Consider the following 17,723-nt stretch of genomic DNA (forward strand, 5'->3'; position numbering starts at 1 on the left):
GACCCTGGGCAGGAGACCTCACCCAGGCCTAAGTTTCTCTCATTGTATGTAGGAGGTGTCACATTTAACTGTGATTATACATTATACCTATTATCATTAATACCTAAGGCACTTGGAGATTCTTAGATATGGAGAAAAATGTAAGAACACCATGAAAGGAACATCAAACAGAAAGGAGTTAACACATGTGTGCATACAGCACCACACAGCTGCTCCCACCCACTGACTCCACACAGTTTACAACTCATGAAGTATAGACAAGGTGTTCTTTTTACTGACAAGAGCAGAGAAAGATACCAGAAAAGTCTATCAGAGTATTTCTGAACAGTGTTCCCAAAGGATCTCACAATGAACTTGCTTCCACTAGGAAGGATCATTTGTTTGCTCTCGAAAAGGGCACCCAAATACTGGGCAATAATACAGCTTTTAGGCCAGAAAAACCACAGATGGGACAGGCTGTGATTTGCAAAGCTGCCTGATTTCAGCAGCTCTGTTTGTTGCAAGTTTATATGCTCCTCCTTCTCACCCTGATTCAGGGATCTTAAGTCTTTCTTGCCCTTAACTGACCAGTGATGCAGAGGGACAAGAAAAAAACGGAGCCATTCTCTTCAGTACCTTGTAGCCATCAGTGGCTTCCAAGAAGTCCTTCGCCCATGGATGGGAAGATCAAATGGAAATGAAAGCCATTCTCTCCCATATCCATCTACTCCCCACAAGAGCTTTGGTCTTTTTCACCAGGATAAATTTCAGCACCAAGTCTGACAATCCCAGCAGCAGCCCCAAGCCACACAGTGGCTCTACGCATGATCACTCAGTCTGGATGTAAACGGGCACAGCCAGCATGGTGCAGGGGCCATCCGAGGCGGCCTGCAGTTCTGCCAAGGACAGATTGGATGCAATACTGCTGGGCTGCCCAGGAACGACGAGGTCTGAATCAGCAGCTCCTGACCCACCAACCACAATGGACAGGACAGCATCCGACTCCTGGAATGGCTCTTTGTTAGGGACATCTTCCTGGGGGCTTTCCCCAGCAGCACCGTCCTTCAGCTCTCCCAGAGCCAGCTGGTTGGGAAGGGAAAGGCCCGCTTTGCGTCCCCGCACCACCCGTTTCTTCTGGGGCTTCCTGAGCTGCAGATCTTTGTCCTTGGGTGAGCCCAGCCGGCACTTGTGGTCCTTCATGTACTTGTGGCGTGTGAAGCCTTTGCTGCAGGTGGGGCAGCGGTATTTGTAGTTGCCGGTGTGCGAACGCTGATGCTCCATCATGTGGGCTCGTCGGCTGAAGGACTTGTTACAGTACTGGCACTTGTGGATCTTCATCCCTGCACATAGCATGGGAGGAGAGAGCTCAGTTAGAGAGTGCAGGAAAACCTAAACTGCAAAGGGAAAGCGTGATAGCTTTACCTCCTCCTCCACGCAGGTGTTCTCTGATAGAAGTCTGAAATAGCCACCTTCTCACTCAACAAGCCCCATTCTTTTCAGCTTGCTTATTAAAACAACCAAAGGAGATGTCTAAGAGACATCGTGCCAGGCAAATTTGCTATCAGAGAAGGATGTACTGCTACACCTCAAACATCATTGTTTGAAATGTTTACAATAATGGTTCTTGCCTCAAGTGAGAGGTTTAAAATATCACTAGGAAAAAAAAAATGTGTCAGGTGATCGTGATGAAAACACAGAACAGCCTTAAATTCCAATTTTTTTTCTTCTAAATGAAATCTAAAAATGTCATGGACTGCACTGTCAGCACAGTCTCATCTGATCACAATTTGCAGGGCTTTGGATGTGAAAGACACAAGAAAACACTTTCAGTTTTAACTTGACAGAAAACAAAGCAAAAAAAAACCAAAATAAGAACAACAAAAAAGGTTTTCTAGGGCACAGTAGTAAATGAGTCAACTTTATTAGGAGCTGGAGCATCATTTTTGCACTTACCTGAATGGGACAGTATGTGAGCTTTCAGCTTGTCAGGCCTGTTGAACTCTTTATTGCAGCCTGTGTGGCTTCTGTAAGAACAACAAATGCTGATGAATAGCATGAAGCAGCTGAGGATTGATGCATAAACTGGAGAGAGATCCATAGCCCTTCTCCTTATCAGAAACTGGATGGGTCTCTGAGTATGGTTACAGTTGGAGCCCCACTATTTCAGCCTTTCTGGGGGGAGGGCAAGAAATAAACAGGCTGCTATCAGGACATGTGGCCTTTGCTGGGCCACACACCGCCTTTGCATCACCATAAATTCTGCTAACAACAGCAGGTTCAAGGTTCCAATGGGAGTCAGAAATATTCTGAAAGGAGGCACAGGGTGGTTGGAGCAGGGACAAGTCAGTCTTGACTATCTCAGAAATGACAAAGATTTGGGGATGCGCCTTCTAAATCTAGATTTCTTTGGTTTGTACATGAGTTCCTCTGCTTCTAAGTGCAGCTGAGGAGACCCCAGCACTCACATAATCTGTGCTTTGTGCTCCAATTATATTCTTTCTCTTCCCCAGTGCTCTGTGAGTGCAATCTCCCAAGCCTCCCATGTAGGCAGGCATTATCTTAGAGGATTTGATGAACTGAGACAAAATTATGTTGCCCCACAGAAAGTCAAACACAACCAACACTTCTGGGTTCCCAGCATTCTCGCCTCCTCAAGCAGCAGAGAACTGTCAAATGCCACGTTCCCTAGGATATGTACAAGGGACATTCCTTCCTTTCCAAACCACGCCAAGAGCCATCAAGACAAGCTGCAATGCTGGAGATGCTACGTACGAAAAAGGACATTTATACTTCTTGAAAGGTTCGTGGATCAGCATGTGCCTCTTGAGTTTGTCTTTCCGATTGAAAGCTGCATCACACACCGAGCATTTAAAGGGCTTTTCACCTGGATTAAAAAAAAGAAAAAGAAATGAAGAGACAGGGAAAGCGCAGTCACACAGGGCTGCTCTAGTCATGTTCAGGATTCCCACTGGCAGCAGTGCTGCTCTACTTTATAAACTCTCCAGGATTCCTTACCCTGCCCTGTGGGTAAATAGATGGATACTATCCCCACTGTGTGAGCTCTCCAGGGCAGCTCCCTTAGCTTCTGCAGCCCCGGGCACTGGGGAAGCTAGTTCTGTGTTCCACTTCCAACTGGTACAGTACTGGGCACAAGACTGAATGAAAACCACACATTTCCTAAAAGCCACGTTACCACAAGTAACTCACATGCTGTTCCTCCGGATGTCAGGAAAATAGCCAGAGCATCACAGGGCTCAGCAAGGACCACGATGCAGAGCCACTGAACACTGCAGTGCCAGCAGAGCCCCGTACCTGAATGGATGTGGGCATGCAGCTTGAGGTAGTGCTCCCGGCGAAAGAACTTCTTGCAGATCTGGCACTTGAACTTGCTGCCTCCGCCGTGGGTGGGGATGTGGCGGCGCAGGTACCTCTCACAGGGGAACACCTGTTAGCACACAGAAACCAGGCTGAGTCAGCAGCACTAGGGGACATCGCTGAGCTGAACGGGCAAAGGACTTGTAGCCTGTATAAAAAGCACGAGCTCACAGTGACTGCTGTCTTGGAAAGGAAGCACTGAGAGGACCTTTAGTTTTGTACAGGGCAAATACACACAGAGCTGATAAAGCACACAACAAAACAAACCCTTACCCTTAAGAAACACATGAACTGAAACATTACTGCTAAATTTTCTGACACCATGCTGCTGAGGACCAGCGCCCTAGACAGATGCTCAGCTTCCTGCTAGAGCCAGCAGCAGGACCACGACACCTTCCCCCTGCCCAGCTGTTCCTACCTTCCCATATTGTTGATTTGAGTTTGTGCTCCCTGTTATCTATTATCAAGAGCTCCCACTCATGGTCTTTATAAAGTCAGTATGAATGCTTCCCTTCGTGTGATGAGGATATTGGAAACATTCAAGCTGAGTTTCTAATGAGGATTCTGCAAGAACACATCCAGGGGGAGTAAAGGAGAGCCTAGACATTTCTTACCCAGTACTCAGTACCCAGAGCTCCAGAAAACAGAATATTAGCAAAAATACAAATAGAAGTTAAAAATCATGCTGCAGATAATGGGTTTTCAAACATGCATGCGGCATGCAAAGTCCCATCCAGGCTCAGAAGGGCATCCGTCACTTGGGGTAAGGGTGGAGAGAAGGCAGGTAAAGAAAAATGGGTTACTAACCATGCCAGGAGCACGTATTCCCTTCCTGAACTACCTCAGTACAGAGTGGTCACTCCTTTGAGATTGTCCCTGCCCCCACTGCAGGATTTTCATTTCCTCTGCTTTAAACAGAGGAGCATTTCAGTCTGGATTTCAAAAAATAATTTATTAAAATTCAAACACCACAAAAAATTTGCCCATCAAGCCCCGTTCAGGGCCATGCTGAAATGAGCACCTCCAGCCAAAACCTACCCGTGCATCATGCCGGTCCCAGTCACATCATTCTGAAAGGTTTCTCTTTGCCAGGACACAGAGCACTCATCCAAAAGGTGGGACCAAGGGGGAACCCAGAGAGTTCTGTTGCAACAAGAGATGAGGACAGCAACGTAGGTGTCAGAGCTCCCCCGGGACCCACGGGTTTCTTCACAACTCTTCCAGCCATGGGCAGACAAGCATGGTGGCTCAAAGGCACCACCACTACTCTGAGGCTTCCCAAAACCTCACCACTGACACACTTACTTTTAAGAAACAAAGTCTGCAGCCTAAAGCGTGCAGTTCTGCATTGTCATGGGAATAAGGGGACTCCCCTTACAAATTCTGTTCATCAGGTCAGCAAACGAGGACCAGGGAGAAAAGCCAGCACTGTGGGGAGGAATGCACTCTGCACGAGGTCAGGGGTGTAACCACCTCTGCCTCTCTGAAAAGCATCTTGTGAGCCTGCCAGTCCATACTGAGGTAGAAGGGAGAGAAAAGGGATCCAAGGGGTCTTGTGCCATCAGAGCCAGGACTGGCTCATACAGCAGTCACCCACTCACCTTCTGGCAGTGAGGGCAGGGGAAGTTGTGCGTTGCTGTCTGCAGATGGTGCTCCAGGGCTTCAGGAGTGGAGTACTTGTTTACACACTTCACACACCTGAATGCAGAGAGAAAGGACAGAACTTGTGAACAGGTCTCTCACTACATGCAGACCTACAGGGCAGCCCAGCCCTTCACCAGCCACCTTCCGCATTGATTTTTGGCAGGGTCAGTTTGGTACAGACATTAACACCATCACCTAGGTGCTCTGAAACCTCAGCAACCCACACGGCCAGATCACACACACAAACTTAACATCCTTCACCAGGAGAAGATGCTGGAAAACCTTTCAAGTACTACTGCTCTTCTATTCAAACTCCCATGGGAGCACCCAAGGACCAGAGCACATATTCCACATCATCTTGGAGACAACTAAGATCTCACCTAACATAAAACATCTCCTCCCATCTTCGTGCAAGTGAAGGAGTTGAGCATGGGGTCACAGCACAGCCGTATTTCCCATGGCTGGAGCAGCCCCAAGGTGACATGCTTCACTGTGGGGTCCCCAGCATCTAACAAAGCTTCAGCTCACACCGACTCCTCTCCTGCAACCCCTGAGCTCACTCCACCTGACCCACCAATTCTCACAAACCCTGGCAGTATTTCTGAGACCTGTGCCAAAGCTGACTGGTAATGCGTGATGGGGACATGCATCATCAATGAGGAACAAACACACTCACACCATGCATCTGCAGTGAAACTTCTGCTTACTTTAGCAGACTAAAACCTCCACAAACATAAGCAGAGCTCTGACCTCAAAGATCTCTGCCAATAAGCTTTAGGATGAAGCCCCAGGCACAAGGATGGCTAGAAACTATCGTGTAATTAGCAGCAGCTATCTATTCCACTAGGGTCCTACGTGACTTTCAATATCCTCTGGGCTTCCTACTCTTCCTGTATATCCCTACAGGCATTTCAACATCCCCAGAGAGCTGTGAACTCCCTCACCCTTTCCCTCTATTCTTACAGAAAGGCTTCTCCAGGTTGTAGGCCCTTTCACAGCAGAAGAATAGAAGTAATAACTCATTTTACCCAGGCACAGCTTCTGCAGAGCACACTCCCTTTGCTGCAGGTATTTAAAGAATCAAGCTGAAAGGGGCTTCCCAGGGTCGCTTGCCCAGCCTGCAGCAGACTCAGCTACACTCACCTCACTCCTGACTGATGATAAGAGCTCTTGCAGTGATGAGGTCTTCCTAAATAACTAATGACAGTCCTTCTGAAAGGGTCCTTGCATTCAAAATGCTTGGCTCAGCCTGGTGGAGAGGCCCCTATCTACCATTTGTGTGTCCAGGAGAATTATGGCTGCTAAGCAAGCAGCCTCCTCACCTTTCTTATGTTCCCCCTGCTCTCAAACAGACACACTCTGCACACACCCACTCCTACAAGCCTTGTGAGCCCTGTTTGCCACCGTACTTGTATACGGCCACGTCCTTCTTGGGGCTGTGCTGGGGCAGCAGGCTGTGCGAGTACTGGTGGACGCCCAGCTCATACAGGGAGGGGAAGTCCTTGCTGCAGAGGTGGCAACGATAACTCAACTCCTCCTGGTGGCTCTTGATGTGGTCGAGGAAAGACTCCAGCTTCTGGAAGGTCTGAGCGCAGCTTTTCACCACACACTTGTATACCTGGGTGAAGAAATGAGAGGGAAAGTGGAAAGGCCATGGAAACACACAGGGCAAGTCCTCTGGTAACAGGCAGAGAAATCTCCCTTTGTGGAAATCACAGCAGCTGGGTACTTCATAGAACACAACCACTGCCTTAAGAGGAACTAAGGTTCCCTGCACTACGTTGCATCAGGGTTCCCAGAGCACAGACCATGCCCAGGCACTGCCCATGAGGCCAAGAGCACTCAGTCAAGGCATAGCAAGGAAACCCTGCCCTGCAGCAGGAGCACAACACGGTGATAAACCAAACATTCCCTACTGGGAATAACAGTGCAGGGCAGCTCAGCATCAAAACGTAGCTGACAACTGTAAGTGAAGACAATGGCAGAACCTGCTGAACTAAACAGGAACCAAAACTACACTCCTGCAGCACAACAGCCATTGAACTGATATCCAAAGATCACCCAGCTCAAGGAAGGTCCCCACCACACACAGCTGGCCCCACATAACCCTTCCCTGACCCTCAGAGCCACTTCAGCTGCTGGTCAACAGTTGCAGAGATCATGCAAGTTCAGCACAGTCCACAGGCAGGTCTTGCCCTCTTTCCATCTCTATCCCTGGGGTAAGATCAGCTACAAAAGGTGAACCCTTCTAGCCCTCAGCTCTCTCACTTCTTGAGGGCTGGGCTAAACCTATTCAACTTCCACATGATAGTTGCTCTGCCCACACAAATTGCCAAGGCACTCCCCTAAGAAAACAAGCAAGAAAGCAAGATGGGAGAAGGAGATGTTTCTGTGAGCACATGAAACCACCTGAGGGAGCGAGACCACAGTGCCCCAGCAGTGACCGTCCTACAATGCAAGATCTGCCACCTACTCTGAAAACTTTGGATTTTACCTTTTTTCTTTTTCTCTAGTCACTCAAACCTGCTTGACTGATTTTTCACCAGTGGCTCAGCAGGACAGAGGCAGCAGAGCTTTTCAAAGCCACCCAGACCACACAGCTGCAACCCGACATGCAGAGAGCTAAGCTGAATGGCAAGAATTTACCAAGTAGGCAGTATGCTTTAGATTGAGATGCTGTCTCAATCTCACCACAAACACAGAGCACCCTCTGTCCCTACCTGTTCATTCTTGTGCTGTGTCATGTGTGATTTGAGCTGGAAATAGGTGTTGAATTTGCTGGGACAGAACTGGCACTGGTAAGAGCTGTCGATCAAGACAACCTGTTTGGCTTCCAGTTTGCCAGCATCACTCTCCTCCATGGGGCTCATGTCTTGGGGAGGTTGTGCAGGGTTCCTAGAGGGTTGAGTCAAACCTGGAGAAAAGGGAGAGAAAAAGTCACAGGTTGCCACAAGATAGCTCTGAAAGATGCTCTGCAAACTTTGTGCTGCTGAGAGATACCCAGGCTTGGTCTGAATCCAGGCTCTTCCTTTCAAAGGCAGATCTTTAGATCAGAACCTCACTCTCTAATGGCACAGTTTGTCTACGGATGACCTAAAGCCCTGACTACTCCATCTTCCCCTCCTTGACCCACTCCCTTTACCATTGTGCTTCCAGGAACATAACTGTGCTCTGAGTATGGCAGGCTGCCAAGGGGGAACTAGTGCCAAATTTATTCAAATGTCCAGCAGGAGACAGGTGGTCAGATCCAGCCAGTAGCAGCCCTGCTGTCTGCAGAGACCAGCTGCAGCTGAACCTTGTCCTAGGTATGACACTGCCACAGTGCTATTTCTTCACTTCTACTCGTGACCAAGGTCATCAGGAGAAAGGACAGACGCCTACCAGCAAGGAGCTCTCCTTTGCATCAAGTATTTTCAGTTGGCCACAGAGAACAGACCAGTCCAGGCAATTTGCATATTGCCAGCAGGTCAGAGCACCAGGCTGTGCTAAATCTCCAGCCTAGACCAGAGCTACCAAGCGTGGTTCAGGTCCTGTCCAAGGTGCACTTGTCTGGGAGTGAGAAAGGGAAAGATATCTCTCCCCGTTCCTATACACGTCCTGACACAGAGCCACTATCTTCACCAGCACCTGAATCAGAGGCTGGAGTACCAATGGATGAAGCTGTCAGCAAGAGTGGAGCAAACACAACTCAAGCATCCACTGCATTTCCCCAGTGCATGCCATTAAATCCCACAGCAGGACTGCAAGTGGCACACATAGCCCCCATCTTCCCCATTTCTCTGTGGAGGATCAGGAGATGCAGAAATGTGCAGAGCCCTCCCATCACTGCTCTGCCCCTAGCACACACCATCCCCAGGCAGCAAACCTGTGTTCTCCTCATCCTCTGCCTGGTTGGGGTTCAAGGCCATGACCTGCACTGTGATGGAGTTGCGGGAGATGGTGCATCCCAGTCCTGGAGGCCACACTTTATGGGTTTGCATGTGTTTCTTCACATTGGACTTCTGGGCGAAGGCTCGGCCACACACGATGCACTGGAAGGGCTTCTCACCTGTGTGACTGAATGCAGAAGGCACTGTAGCTGTAGCCAGTGGAAAGAGGAGGCAGTCCCCAGGCCTGGGCTGCACTACACCATCTCTGCTTGGCAGATCAGCCTCCAGACCAGCCAAACAAGTGTTTTCAGACCCTAACAGTATAGGAATAGTAAAAGGCCTGAGGAAACAAGCCCAGAACACAAACTCTGGTAGTCTGGAAATGACGAGGGATCAGATGAAGTGAGCGAGGTAAAGAGCTCTGCAGCAACATCAGGTCATTCACTGTTAGAGTTTCTGCATGGAATTCTGAGACCCCAACGTTCTTCTCACAAGTAAAGATAAATAAAGATTCTCTGTCACTTATCCTCCCTGCATACGTGTGGCTTCTACCTTGCAGTACCCTGATGTCCCCAAACTTGCTCTCCCCTGCCCACAGCAGAAATCCCCTTCTACTTTGCTCCTCTGCTGCCAGAGGAAAAAGCTGGCTTTGATACATGGAGTATGTAAGATATAGAGCCCAGGATGGGAAGGCGAGCAAACCACCATTTGCTCCTTATCTGTCCTGAGCTCAGCATATCCCACTGGAGAAAATGCTGAAGATCTCAACTGCCTCCTGCCAAAACTCTGGCTTTCATAAAAGCTCCCTACGCAGACACTGAGCTTAGCTTATGGTTTGCAGATTCCAGCCTTCCTGCAAACATGCAAGCTGCAGCTTACTAAGGAGGCAGAAAAAGGGTTGAGGGAAGCAGTGGAGACAACACTGCTCCAGAAGACAGGTGGCTTTCAGGGTCTCATCAGTTAGGAACGGTCTCCAATCTCAGCCCATTAGCAGAAAGAAGACTGTAACTTTGGTGCAGCCTTCGCCTCAGCCACTAAATTACGCTCCTATAGAGAAGCCCTAGAGGGTGAGGGGTGAAGCACAAGGTCATTAGAGCATGGATTCTGGGAGACATACAAACATGAGGTTTACTGGGCTGTGCAGACTCCCTCAGCAGGGTTGTGCCCAGACCCACTCCAGCCACCCCACTGTGCTCAGGCTAGCATCACCCTTACCTTCTGATGTGCTGTTGCAGGTCGAAGTTTTTGGTAAAGGCCTTGTCACAGTAAGTGCATTTCAGCTTTGGGGACTTGGGTTTCCCTGAAAGAGTAAGAGTGTGCACAGGAATGACATGATCTGACACAACCTCATTGTCCCCCTCCATTGCAGGGCCTTCAACCAAAGACATTTCAGAACCAGAACAAAGGACTGCCTGAACAGATGGGGGAGAGGTGAAGGAACAAGCACCTATCAAATGTAGCCTGAGCTAGCTCAGTAAGTGCTGAGGAGAGCAGAAGTTGGGAGGCAGGGAATTCCCTTTGGGCATTAACCACTCCAAGGAACCTTCCAGCCAATGGAAAACAGCAGAACCATGGGCTGCTCTAGGAAACTGGACTGAGAGCTGCTTGATCATTCACGCCTCTGCAAATAACATTTTAACTCTGTGGGTCCAATCTTGGCCACGTTGGCTTTCCTCCATCTCATGCCTCCTTGTCGCTTGTTGAGCACACATCCACCACACCATTAGCAAGCAGGCTCAGCCAGCAGAGGATCCAGCACTCCTCTGTCCCGTGGCTGGGTGTGCACTGTCCTGCCTCTCCTGTGTCATTCACAGGCACTAAAACACACACAGGGTTGGCTCTGCTGCCCTTGATAATACAGCCTTTGAAATCAAGGCTTTCTTAGCTGGCCCACAGGAACTGCAGCTGAGTGTTATTGCTTCAGGTAACACGGACCAAGCTCTAACACCTTATTTTGCAGGATCCCCTCATTTTTAAGTGCGATCCAATCAGCATGAAGCTGCAGAGATTTAGCACAAGTTTGCCCATCCAGCAGCACAGCGACTGTCCTTCCATGTGTACACAGAGGGGACAGACAAGAAGGATGCCCAGACTTTCACCTGCTCTTGACAGCCTTTTGCAGGGGGTGGTGCTCCTCCCAGGGAGCTGCAGCACAGTCAGTGCCACCCCACAGGAGCCTGAGAGCCAGTGGCACAGAGTAAGCACGGTGGCCTGCAGGTTAGCACAGGGTACCTGCCATAAGGACACTTACCTTCCTGCAGCCCACTCTCACTTTTGGAACGTCTACTTTTGACAGCTGAGGTGGAATCAAAACCAACCACGTTGCCTCCTCCTGCACTGGTCAAAGGTGTGGGAACGCTGGTACTCTTGGGCTTGAACCCCTGCTTCCCAGGGCTGTACACAGGGGGAGAGGGGTACACAGGACTTTCCACACACTGGCTTGGTACCTGCAAGAGTTCCATTACCAGTGGAAAGAGGTTTGCTACACAGCACAATACTGTGCTAAGCACAGTTCCTACTATCCTCCATCTCCAGCAACACTTAGCACATCAGGTTATTAGGCTGGCTGAGTTTTCTTCCTGCCATAAATTTCTGGTTCACCAATTCAACAACGTTTCTCTAAAACTAACACTATGCACACTATGGAATTCTGGCTGAACATCACAAAGCATCCAAGATTTATTACAGCAGGAAAAGAATATCAAAGAAACACTGAAAGAGACCTCTAATACCCTGCCTATGCCTAGTACATGGAATAGTTCCTCATTCCTCCAGGGCAGGTGACCGGCACCGTCACCACTGAGCCTGCAGGCACACAGCACCCTGAAGGCTGGGACCTCCAGCCCTGCCCCAGCAGGACTGCAGATGGGAAGGAAAACACAAGAAAACTTCAGGTGGCAAAACAGAGCTGTTTACATCAGCACATCAAAAATGGATGTTTAGAGAAAAGGACAGAGACCAACAAAGAGTGATATGGCTTAAGAGCATTCCTATTTCCCACCCTGATAAATTAGCATAGAGTACCGAGTACCCAACATGCCCATCCATTTCTGAGCACTCTCACTTGTCAGCAGCCAGTTACAAAGGTAAGGCTGGCAAACCTCTGTCACACCCAGTAGTTTGAACTGTGAATGTCAGTGCAAACATGGAAGCTGTGCAAGTTGATCCACCATTAAACCCACTCCTGCCTGTGCCTCTCTTTAGGAGAAGCTGCCTTTGTCAAGCTCACTGACATTCAGATTGACTTCTTCCCTCCACTTAAGCCTGCAATGCACAGTGCAGTGCTCTGCACCCCTGAGACAATTCCTTCACCTCAGCACCTTCTTCACCTTCTTGCAACACCTGCAGGAAGCCTGCATCTGCCCTCCAGCTTTCTTTATTGCTTGTTCATAAAATCACAGAACGGCTTGGGTTGGAAGGGACCTTAAAGACCATTTATTTCCAACCCACTCTGTTGTGAATAGGTTTGCCAGCCACTAAATCAGGCACTAGATCAGGCTGCCCAGGGCCACGCCAAGCCTGGCATTGAGCCCCTCCAGGGATGGCACATCCACAAACTGTTTGGGCAGTCTGTGCCAGAGCCTCACCACCCTCTTGAGTTCTCAGAATCCCCTTCATCTTGCTGATCAGTACTTTTTCCCCAGAGGAAATAATCCCTCAGGCAAACTAACATAACCTCCCAGTCTCTAATTCAGCATTTCTAGCCCAAGCAGCACTGCTGTCTGGCTTGCTAGAAGAGGCCCGGGAGTACAGAGAGCCTGGGGACAGCCTTACCTCCATGGCTGGGTATGGCTGCATCCCCAGCGCCTGGATCTCCACTGAGCTGTTTGCTGCCATGGCTGCAGGAGCACTGTACACTTCAATCACGCTGCTGCCGGTGTTGGGCTGCCCCGGAGCCCCCCAGGCTTGGTGGGGGGGGTGGTGGGGGCTGTGGAGGAGGTGGGTGGGGGGGGAGGTGGAGGCGGAGGGGGCTGTGAGAGGTAACCAGCCCCGGCATGCATACTCAAGCTGCTCTAAAACCAGAAGAGGGAAAGACAGACAAGATGTTGAGAACACAGCACTGCTCTAGCAGCAAAAAGCTGGAGGGGTTGCTTCTTGACACATGCTCCCATGTCCCAAACCAAAAGGGCACCTACAATAGTGATGGTGTCTTGATGCAAAGCAGCGCTGTCCAAACATCAGGTTGGATCAGACTTTGCTGACTTACAGAAGGTTGATTTGGTCTGGCAATAGACACCATCTCCTCCAGAACCCAAGCATTCAAACCCCACTGCTTTTTTGCTTTGTTTTTAAACCCTATGGTTACAGAGGATATTTTCAGGGCAAAGGGAGTGTATCCAGCATGGACAGCCTTAGGGAAAACCCAGAACTACCATGCCAGGAAAAGAGGGATGCATAAGGCAAACTGATAAGGGCTCTGGAAACTAACCACTACACAGGAGTGCAGCAGAAAGCTGGGGATATCTCATTGCAAAGATCTGAGCATCCAGCAACAAGGACACCAGCAGAAAGCCTGAGTTACCCTGTCATTTATCCAATGCCCCTTCCCAAGCCTGGCTGTCCCCTGGGGAAGGTGCCCAGCACTCTGCATCAGAGCAGACCTCTAGGCTCTGATCAACCACCTGCATTCTCCTGCCACACAACCACAGTCCCAAGAAGTGAAGGCCCTTCAGCCCACATGTCCCTTACCTGGACTGGGGGCTGCACCGCTGGCATGGGTTGGTCCAAGGATGTAAAAGCAGACATGGCTGACATCAGCACCTCATCACTAACCAAGATGTTCCCCTGCACCAGGGTCTGAATCAAAGGCGACGGAGGAACAGTGATGTACGTAGAAATTTGCTAAAGGAAAAATAAACAAACAAGGCACTGTCGACCAGCAACAAGACAATGCAATAAACTCAGAAATACGATGACACAGCTTACTGCTGAGCCTCTGAGCCTCTTCTATCTGCCGACCAGAGGATGTGAGAAGCCAAAGTAATTACCTACAGCTTCCTGTTGAGTCCATGGCAGTTTCTAGCTGTAACAATAAAGCGGTGCCAGAAATGTTCTTCAGAAAATGGTATAAAAGATGACAGCAGCTCAAGGACGAGGTCACTGGCTGCAGTTCAAAACAGTGGTTATTAACCAGTTCTACAGGACAAACTAGTGACAGTCAAGATCATGTCTTTACTGAATATTTCCTGCCAGCCAGAAAAGGTGGAGGAAGACAGAGGCTGCTCTGGCTGCAGATGGTGAAAAGCAGGGGAGGGTGGATGTCCTTATTTTATGGATGAAAACAAAGAGCATTTGCTCCCATTTTGCTTCTGGGAAGCACCATCCGCTGGCACTGAGTAAACTTGAAAAAATAACAGTTGGTTTGAAGAACTTCTGAAACCACCATGGCTGCAAGCACAGCATGTGTCGTGCACAAGGGACTCGCTCCTGTTAAGTCTGTTGGGAAGGAGGGCTACTGAGGCAAGGATATTCTCCTACTGCACAACACAGCACGTGATATGGGGTTAACTGCAGGAGATGAAAGAAGGGACACAGGGGTGAGGCTGCCACAGACACCTGCCTTCCTCTTCTGGCCATGAGCCAGCGAGAGCCTCTCCCACTGAGCTTTGCATGGTCATTACTCAAACACACTGCAGACCTGGTGGTCCTGAGCAGAACCTCTTCCAGCCTCAGAAAGGTGTATCAGACACTCATTCTGAAGGACACCTTGCTGCGAGAACGAGGCAAATTTAATGGGAGGTCAAAAGCTAAGAGGACCACAGCTGAGAGTGGTGAATTATGAGGCATCGTTGGACCTAAAAGCATCACCTAGGGGTGATCCACTCCCACAGCCACGGTGGCAGAGCCTGCTGGTTCACAGCATGGTACCTGTCGGCTCGTGCTCGGAGCCTGCTGCACTGATGTGATGGAAGGGGTGTACACACTGTTGGTGGCCAGTGAGACCGTGGAGAGGGAGGGGGTGTTTCCTTGGCACTGCTCTCTCTTGTGGGTCATGAAGGCAGGCAAGGAGTTGAACTGCTTCTTGCACTTCCCACACAGGAACACATCTTCATCATCTGCAATTAGAGAAACAGGTCACTGCTGCAGGTCCTCCCCAGTGCTACACTCGAGCTACAGCCAGTAAAGGCAAGAAAACAGACACTTAATGTATCCTGGCATCTCAAGAATATCATCAGGAGGTATCAGGTGCAACTGTCCTTCCCTAATCCTAAATTCTCCCTAAATGCAACTAATGTGAACGAGACCTGTCTCAGTTGTGCTTCCAAACACAAAACATGCTGTCTCCTTGAGATGAGCTGAATCCCATCATCTTCTCATCCCAATGGCACGATCAATCAATCCAGCCTCACTCCTGTAGCACCTTCCTTTAATCTACATAGCTTCTTCCAAAGCTTTATCCCGGATGAGACAGACTTTATTACTCAGGTTGCACAAAGGATGAGAAGTAAGTGCATCAGATCACACAGTCAACTGCAACTTCTGCCTGAATCCCACCCCCAGGAGCACTGCTGGTCTTTGGTGCCTCTGCTTGATGTTAGAGGCAGAAGACAAGAACCCAGTCATCACTGGTCTATATGAAATTTGCAGCACCAGTAGATCACAAAAGCACATGGCAGTTTTTACTTGAGCCAGTTGCACTCAAACCTCTGGAAAAAAAATATCCTGAAGCTCACAGAGTTGTATCTCCCATCTGTTTTGGGGATGCAGACCGTAACCTCTCCAGGGGCACAGCTCAGATCCTGGCCACCACAGAAGACTTTCTCTCTCTCCCCCAGGGCAACACAGTAATTCACTGTCTAATTTGATCTTATTGGCTGGCTCACACAAGGGGAAAAAGAGCTGAAGGAATAAACACTCTCCCAGGGAAAGACTCACAGCATCATTCCACTGCACTGGCTGCTGGGTCTGCTGCAACCAAACTGTCAGCATACAGCATGTGTGCAACCCAGCACCTAACTCAGCATCTAACTCAGAGCGCCCTTGGTTGAACACTGTGGGTTTCTGCACGCACAGGAACTACCTGTTCCCATATCCATTCACACAGATGAGGCACCCAATGGCTGAATACATCCCCAGAGGATAAGAAACGGCTCATTAAATTAAGATATATGAATACAGGTAGTAGCAAGGAGCAGCTGTTGCCTCCCTCCCCACCTTTATCCAGAACACATAGGCCACTCTTGCCACAAACCACCCAAAAGCATCTCTGCTCACTTCGGCACTCACCCTTCCTCCTGCTCTGCCCATCCTGCTGAGGGATTCCAACACTCACAGCAGCACCCAACATGGACAAGCTGGCTGTTCTGACAGCCATGAGAGCACACTGGGGCAGACCTGCAGCCCACGGCCCCCTCGCCTCACTTCTGCTCCCCAGAACTCACCCATGGGCTGGATGGGGGCAGCTGCATTGACATTTTGAGCAGATGGATCTGTTACACCTCCTTGACCATCCAGCAAGGACTGCACAGCCAGGACCGTCTGATTATCCATTCCTGGAAGAAGACACAAGCACAGGTGGTAAATCAAGCATGGCATGAACATGGATGGAGCACCCGGGGAGCAGGAGCTCACTCAAAGCAAGTCGTGGAGGGAAGTTCTCTGCTGCACAGCCACCCTCACCTTCTCACCGTGCTCCACAGCATTAAGATTCACACTAAAGCAACACTCCTATGTGTCTCTGTATAAGCTTTGGTACAAGCAGAATAGAAAAGGAAGAAGTACAAGGAAAGCTGAAAGGGGGCTTGGTTCCAGATGCCCACTGCAGCAAGGAAGGATGCTTAGATAGCTACAAGGCAGACACTTGGAAGTCATGGGCTGCCCAGTACAGCAGCCTGGTGGCTCTCTCTGAAGACAGCAGGATACTGCAAAGACAAGCCACCAAGCTTGCTGAAGACAAAATGCCTGGTGTGCAGCATCCTGGACTCAGCCCACACCTGAGCTTCTTTAAGATGTTTTCTTAAAACACCTCCCTGTTTTCAAGATCAGCCTTCCCGTGTCTGATCTGACACAGGCCTACAAACTACAGGAAGATTTATACAGCAGGAAGTATTAAGCAGGAGCTCTGGGGAGCACTGGCTGCCACTCAGTGCTGGGACACACAGCAAGCAGGACCACAGCTCCCTTCGCTCTCTGCACCTCTCCATGAGTGCCTCTCCTTCACGAGCTGCCAGTCACACGCTCTTATTTCCATCTCCTGTGAGGCTCCATGAGTGCATGCACACCCAGACTGCTGCAAGAACCAGCTCACTTGGCCTGGCACAAATATTTTTCATTACAACTAAAAGGCTCTAAAATGTTCCCACTAACTACAGGAGCTGGGGACTGCTCGCCTACGGAGGGAACGTGGCCAGAGACACACAGCTGCATTGAGCCCAGCACACACATTTTCTCCAAGATCTTTGCCAAATTAAGCTCTTATCTAGTTGGACCTTGGAATTATGTGCTGCACTAAAGAGAAAATCCGTCAGTCCAATCATTTTCCGACGGTGCAGGTGAGCAGAGTCCCCACTGAGAGGTCACACGTTTTAAAGACATTCTAAACACCCATTTCTCCCGCAACTCCAGGGCGAAGCCAACAACAGGGAGACTCCACGAGCACCATTTCCATCAATCATCCCTCACCAAGGAGAGGTCACACCGCCGCACGTGCCCTTGGCAGACAGCAGAGCACTGTTCTGCAGCTGCCAGGGGGCGGAGGGCAGTAGCAGCTACTGGAAAGCAGCAGATCACGCTGCCTCACGCCCTGCCGCGCCGATGGGAGCCCTGTCACATCAATCACAGCCAGGCACAGCAGAGCTGCAGGGCCAGTTTTGCAAGCCTTCCCTCTGCAGAGTGCTGCATCCATCCCATCCCGCA

The 17,723-nt window shown here is 49.8% G+C and overlaps 1 protein-coding gene across 1 annotated transcript; it reads right to left on the minus strand.

The window, feature by feature from the left end:
• Positions 1-247: 247 nt before the first annotated feature.
• Positions 248-16,382, minus strand: ZNF341 (zinc finger protein 341). The gene is given in 16 exon segments (XM_010722288.3): positions 248-1,319; positions 1,933-2,003; positions 2,752-2,863; positions 3,292-3,424; positions 4,956-5,052; positions 6,408-6,616; positions 7,719-7,912; positions 8,864-9,054; positions 10,083-10,167; positions 11,119-11,314; positions 12,642-12,767; positions 12,769-12,810; positions 12,812-12,880; positions 13,557-13,709; positions 14,736-14,923; positions 16,250-16,382. Coding segments are annotated over 16 exon segments (2,487 nt in total). The 5' UTR covers positions 16,359-16,382; the 3' UTR covers positions 248-807.
• Positions 16,383-17,723: the final 1,341 nt, after the last annotated feature.

Source organism: Meleagris gallopavo, chromosome 22 (assembly GCF_000146605.3).
Source record: "Meleagris gallopavo isolate NT-WF06-2002-E0010 breed Aviagen turkey brand Nicholas breeding stock chromosome 22, Turkey_5.1, whole genome shotgun sequence".
NCBI classification, from domain to species: Eukaryota; Metazoa; Chordata; class Aves; order Galliformes; family Phasianidae; genus Meleagris; species Meleagris gallopavo.